The sequence below is a fragment of the Octopus bimaculoides genome, chromosome 7 (assembly GCF_001194135.2).
Source record: "Octopus bimaculoides isolate UCB-OBI-ISO-001 chromosome 7, ASM119413v2, whole genome shotgun sequence".
Classification (NCBI taxonomy): domain Eukaryota; kingdom Metazoa; phylum Mollusca; class Cephalopoda; order Octopoda; family Octopodidae; genus Octopus; species Octopus bimaculoides.
This window is the reverse complement of record NC_068987.1, coordinates 13,506,978-13,513,155: the sequence shown is the minus strand read 5'-3', so window position 1 is coordinate 13,513,155 and position 6,178 is coordinate 13,506,978. Positions and strand designations below refer to the sequence as shown.

The 6,178-nt window shown below is 33.8% G+C and overlaps 1 protein-coding gene across 1 annotated transcript in view; it reads left to right on the top strand.

Annotated features, from left to right (window-relative positions):
• Positions 1-6,178, top strand: part of LOC106869751 (liprin-alpha-1) — a 323,919-nt gene that overhangs the window by 257,793 nt on the left and 59,948 nt on the right. The window contains exon 13 of the mRNA XM_052969123.1: positions 160-249. Within this exon, the coding sequence (XP_052825083.1) occupies positions 160-249 (90 nt within the window). The remainder of the gene's footprint in view (positions 1-159; positions 250-6,178) is intronic.

The following is a 6,178-nucleotide window of genomic DNA, read 5'->3' as shown; positions in this document are numbered from 1 at the left end:
ATATATATCTGTGTGTGTGTGTGTGTGTATATATATACATACACGCACACACTCACACATATATCTTTTCCTTCACTGCTTTGACCCACTTCTCTGTCTTCGAAGTTAGCATGTTGGCCAGAATGGCATACAATTTGCATATCTGTTCTTTCATTTCAGGCACCTGCAGGTATGTCTGCAGCACATATGCACACCTACTCGTCCTCTAGTCCACAGCTAGCTACAGGGACCGACTCCTCTGCATCACAGGTAATTACTGCCCACATCACTAGAAACTTCTATTCCCTCTTCATCTCTCATTCTCCCACTCACTTACCTTGCATCTTGGCTTGTGTAATATATCCCTTCATTTTAATTACCATGATGCAGTAATACAGTAATAATAATAATAATAATAACCACTTGAATTTGACAACATGTCATACAGCAGCCATCTCTCTTTTTATATTTACAGTGTTCCTTATTTGACATTTTTTTTTTAAATATTTTTTTTAACCCTTTAGTATTCAAACCAGCCATATCAAGCCCAAATATTTTCCTTGTTTTATATTCAAACTGACCGGTTCAGACCTCCCTCTCACACCTACCCTACAATGTCATTTTAAAAATGAACAATCACATCGTTGAAATCTTGAAGCCATTAAATAATGCATGATTACTTCAGAACAATGTGAATAAATAAGCATTACTTTTGACAGAGGAATCTGAATGCTAAAGGGTTAAATAATTTCCTTTTTTTTCTCTTAAAAAAATTTATTATCGATTCTTATTTCTTCCCTCAGTTGTCTGCTGGTTCACTGATTTATTGCCAGTTTCCTTTATTCTGGTACTGGACTATTGTCAGAATGTGCAATGGTGATGATAAAGCATTGTAAATTTGAAGATGTTTTTCCCCTTAGATATCAACTAATAAATCTACAATACGTCAGTAGTGAACGATTATATTTACCTCCCTCCCTCCTTCCCACCATTTTCTAAAGATTTTATAGCCAACTTAATGCATGGAGCCTTGCAGCAAAATATATACTTTCAAGAAACAAAAAGTGCATATGAATTATTTTTTGTTTATTCAACTAATCATTTTACATCAAGAGATTTGTGTTGGTTTTTTGGGGGATTTTTTTTTTTTTTTTTTTTTTTTTTTGAGTGGTATTTAAAAAAAATTATTTTTCAGTAAACATTAACTAATTTTTACCGTTTTTATTCAAGCTTATGTTGTTTTATATTTTTAGTGATTTATATTTGTTTTATTTCTGACTCAAAGACTAGGTGTGGACGCAGAAAAAAATTATTATTTGGTTATAATTATTACTTCAGTTATTGTCTAACAGAAGTAAATGCAATTCGCTTTTCTAAAATTTTGTTTTTGTTTTTGTAGCATTGTGAGTGAACTTAGCACTGGCTTACATCTTTATAACATAACACAAGTCATAATTAGATTTTTTTTTTTTGTCTGAACTTGCATTTCATTTTGTTTATGTCTGGATATGTGTGAATATTGGAGATTAGTATTTCAGTTCGGGTTTTCTCTGATTAACAGACTCATTAGTTTAGTTCTAATTGGAATAGCAAAAGATGAACTTACTCATTAATAAAACTTGGACAAACTCTGGAAACATTTAAAGACTATTGGCTTTACCTCTTATTATTATTATTATTATTATTATTATGGCAAGCTGGCAGAAATGCTTAGCAGTATTTCGCCTGTTGCTTTGATCTGAGTTGAAATTCCACTGTGGTCGACTTTGCCTTTCATCCTTTCATGGTCAAAAACTTAAGCACCAGTGAATGCTGGCCTTGTGCCAAAATTTGAAATCATCATTATCATTATTATTATTATTATTATTATTATTATTATTATTATTATTATACATCGCTTCAAATGCATCGGCTGAATTATGAAATTGTTTTACCCTGGCATTCCTCAAAATTGCTCTATGAAACTCTATTATCATTTAATGTCTCTCTTCCATTCTGGCATGGGTTGGACAGTTTGACAGGAACATGCAAGCCAAAGAACTACACTAAGTTCCACTGTCTTTTTTTGGCATGGTTTTTACAGCTGGATGCTTTTTACATGGCACCAACACCGCCAAGGTCTTTAATGTTTAGATACAACACACTTACACACAGATACAATCTTAGTTCGCTTGTGGCGTTCATGATTTTTCAAATCTGTCACTTAAAACCTGAGCATTGTGATTTGATAGCACCTTGCTAAAACTGAAAAAAAAAAAATGAAGATAGTTGGAGGTATGTCTCAGAGAAGAGATTTCTTTTGACCTTATGTGATGATGGCTGATAGTCAAGGTCCTCTCCCCCTATCACTACCACCAGTTTAAGCTATGCAATACAACATATTGGCTAACTGCCATCTTGATGCTTAAACAGACATCTTTTTTCATTGTCTTTTTTTGCATCTTAAGTAATTGAAAGGTGATTTGTTTTGACAAACTTTCATCACAAATATCAGACAAGAATTAAAAAAGAAAAGAAGAAAATACATCCATTGTTAAGGGATTAACAGTTTAGCTCAACTTCACTAAACATTTCAGTGAAGATTGTAGTAATAATAATAATGAGCTTAAGATATATTTTAAGACAGTGCTTTGGCATTTGTCCAGTATTTCATAAGTGACTATAATACCTGAACTCATCAACAGAAGAATATTTTCTCTTGTGTCCAATAATGAGCAAAGTAATTTCTTTAAAAGAAAATTAACACAAGAAACAAAAAGCTTTGTGAATATTGGTGGAAGCTAGATTTACTATTATGGTCACTAGTGGCTTTTTTTTTTTCTATCACAGCTTAATGACTTAAAAATATGGTTTCCTGTGCAGTATGACTAAATGGTTATGTTCTTCACTTGGCAACCATGAGATTCTGGGTTCAATCTCACTGCTTGATCACTTGGGCAAGTGTCATTTTTCTATAACCTCAAGTCGACTCGTATCTTGTGACTGAAATTGAGTAAATGGAAATTATAGAATCCCATCTGATGGATTTCACCTGTAATTCAAAAGTACAGCCTTGTCATACACTGAGTCTATATTTCTCGAGAATATACTGGCTATGTGCTTAAATTAATTATGAAAATAATCAAGAATTTCAGAAGAGGTCTTAGTAAAATAGAGAAAGCTGCAAGGAAGATGTGATGTCAGTCCAATGAACTTCAGACCTTGTAATGAACAACTGACAACTGATGAAGAGAGATGCCCATTTGTAGTTGATGATGTTGATTATAATACTCTTTTGCTTGTTTCAGTCATTTGACTGTGGCCATGCTGGAGCACCACCTTTAGTCAAGCTAATTGACCCCAAGGCTTATTCTTTGTAAGCCTAGTACTTATACTATCGGTATCTTTTGCCGAACCGCTAAGTGACGGGGACAAACAGAGACACAAACACACACACATATACATGATAGGCTTCTTTCAGTTTCTGTCTGCCAACTCACAAGACTTTGGTAGCCTAAGGCTATAGCATAAGACACTTGCCCAAGGTGCCATGTTGGGGACTGAACCCGGAACCTTGTGATTAGGAAGGAAGCTTCTTACCACACAGCCACTCCTATGCCTATAATGATAATAATTATTTATAACTGTGGTTATCAACCAGGGTCCATATAAGATTTTGTTGTTAAAGTTTATGTGCAATCAATTGGCAATACTTCTACAATACACAAAATATTTTAAATCTTTTTTTTCTTTTTATACGATTCCCAATAATATTTAATTATAAAAAAACAGATTCTTTTAAACATTGAATGGCTATTGGGGTCCAGTTAAATAAAATAGGAATCAAAGGGGTCCTTAGACAAAATATGGTTGCAAACCATTGATTTATAGTAAAACTAACAAAGAATATAAGTATTAGTGAGGCTTTTGTGCGTGTGTGTGTGTGTATGTGAGCAGCTGAAATTTTTCTGTCAGAAAACCAACTAAGATTATGTAAGGGGAGAGTGTGTGTGCCAATGTTTAAAATATGTTCCAAATGTCCACAAGATCTACCAACGAAGGTATAGACACATACCTGGGTCTCAGATTTTGAAAATGAAAGTACATCTGGATTGATATATCATGCACATTTTATTATTATTATTATTATTATTTGTTTAGCATCAGATCAGCCCTGATTGAGCAGAACTTTCATCCAAAGTATTCTAGTTATAAAACCATCCTTTTTTTTTCCATAGGCAAAGTGTATCTAGGATTGCAGTCTCCAAAGCATTTTTTTTTTTTTGTAACAGATCATTGGTACACATTTTGCACACATATATTCAACAGGCACCAAGTATATCTTTTCTTTGTTTGTACATCCAAATGTCTCATACAACACACACACACACACACACACACAGTCAAATGTACAAAGTGAGATAGATAGATATAGGTACGTAGACATGAATAGATATAGACATAATAATTGGGCCATTTGTCTCATTTAGGTAGCAGGTGTATTTCCTTACACATAAATATTTTGACATAGATTATTTTTGTAATAGTTTTTGTGGTGTCTGAGTTCTTAGCAGAAATATATTTTCTGTTTTCTAATTCTAAATTTAAATTCCTTACTCACATAAAATTTAAATTCTAGACTGACTTAATTTCTTTCTCTATTTGATTATTATTATTATATCGTAAACCATCTGTCAGAATATTGTGAAGATTTTTTTTTTGTCACTTAAAAAAATTGCAACTGCTCAGAACACTTTAGTTATAACAGGAATCCAACATACAGGTGTCTTCATAAATTGTTGATGTCTTTCCTTTAGAAGTTGCTGTACCGTTTCTCTCCTGCTACAGACTATCTTTTACTTGTCATTAGATTGTGGCCATGCTGGGGCCCTGCTTTTAAGGGTTTAGTCAAACAAATTGATCCCCAATACTTATTTTAACTCTGATACTTATTTCATCTGACTCTTTCGCTAAACTGCTTATTTGCAGGGACATAAGCAAACCAACACCAGTTGTCAAGCAGTGAGGGAACAAGCACCACACATGCATCCATATATATGCAATGGGCTTCCACACAGTTTCCATTTACCAAATTCACTCACAAGGCATTGGTCAGCCTTAAGCTATAATAAAAGATCTTTGCCCATGGTGTCGTGCAATGGGTCTTCTTAACCACACAGCCGTGTTTGCACTTATGTAAATAATTAGTAATAGTGTCATGGAATTTCTTTAATTTTTTTATCGTTTAATCAAAGCAAAAGGAGGAGATGAAGCACCCATGATTGGTAGGAGAAAGTCATTTTCAGACTGAGCACTTGACCTGAATGCTCACAACTGAATTGTTGAGTGGCCCTCCCTAATGGTATCAAAAAGATAAGTACCCCTTTGGTACCTGGCAATGGAGCACATCTACTTCCACAGAAGAACAAGAATGGTCCTGCTGGCAAAGCTCCTTACAAATTCCATCTTCCAAAGACCATCATAGAAAACATTTCCCAAAGGTGCTGTAAAGTAGGATTGAACCCAAAACCTCATATTTTCAAAGTGAATATTTTAACCACACAACCTATTTATAATTAACCTATTCATCACTATTTTCAGTAGAATTCCCAGCTAGGAAACGCTGGTAGTCAACACATGAAGTATCTTACCCCTTCGCTTGAGTGTGATTATTTTTCATTTAATAATGAGTAAATATAAATAGATTCAGTGTGTGTGTGTGTGTACATGTTTTGGTAGAAGGTGAAAATTGCCTGGGAAAAATACTAAGATGGAACCAACCAAATGAAATGAACTCGTTGGATTAATCCTAATTAAACTCTGCTGGCTTAGGGAATGTGTTTCTCAATGAGAGTAAGGATAATTCTTTGGGAAAATAAAGCTCATCCCCTCTAACTGTTAACTTGAGCATTTCAGAAATAATTCTCCTCTGTAACTTCCTTTCTTCTCTTGTTCATGCTTCTCCCTATAATACTGTAGTTCTGGGTAGTTTGGCTTTTTAAAAGAAAATTAAAATCCCTGCAACCTGCTTAACTAATTAGATCGCTCTTTGATTCTGGCAGTTCGTGATTAAATTTAAAAAAAAAAAGAAAAATAGAAATCTTGGAATTTTTATGTTTGTGAGCAAAATATTACACCCACAAATAAATGCATACACACATACAGCTATACATGCACACATACATGTAAATATATATATATATATAGAGAGAGAGAGAGA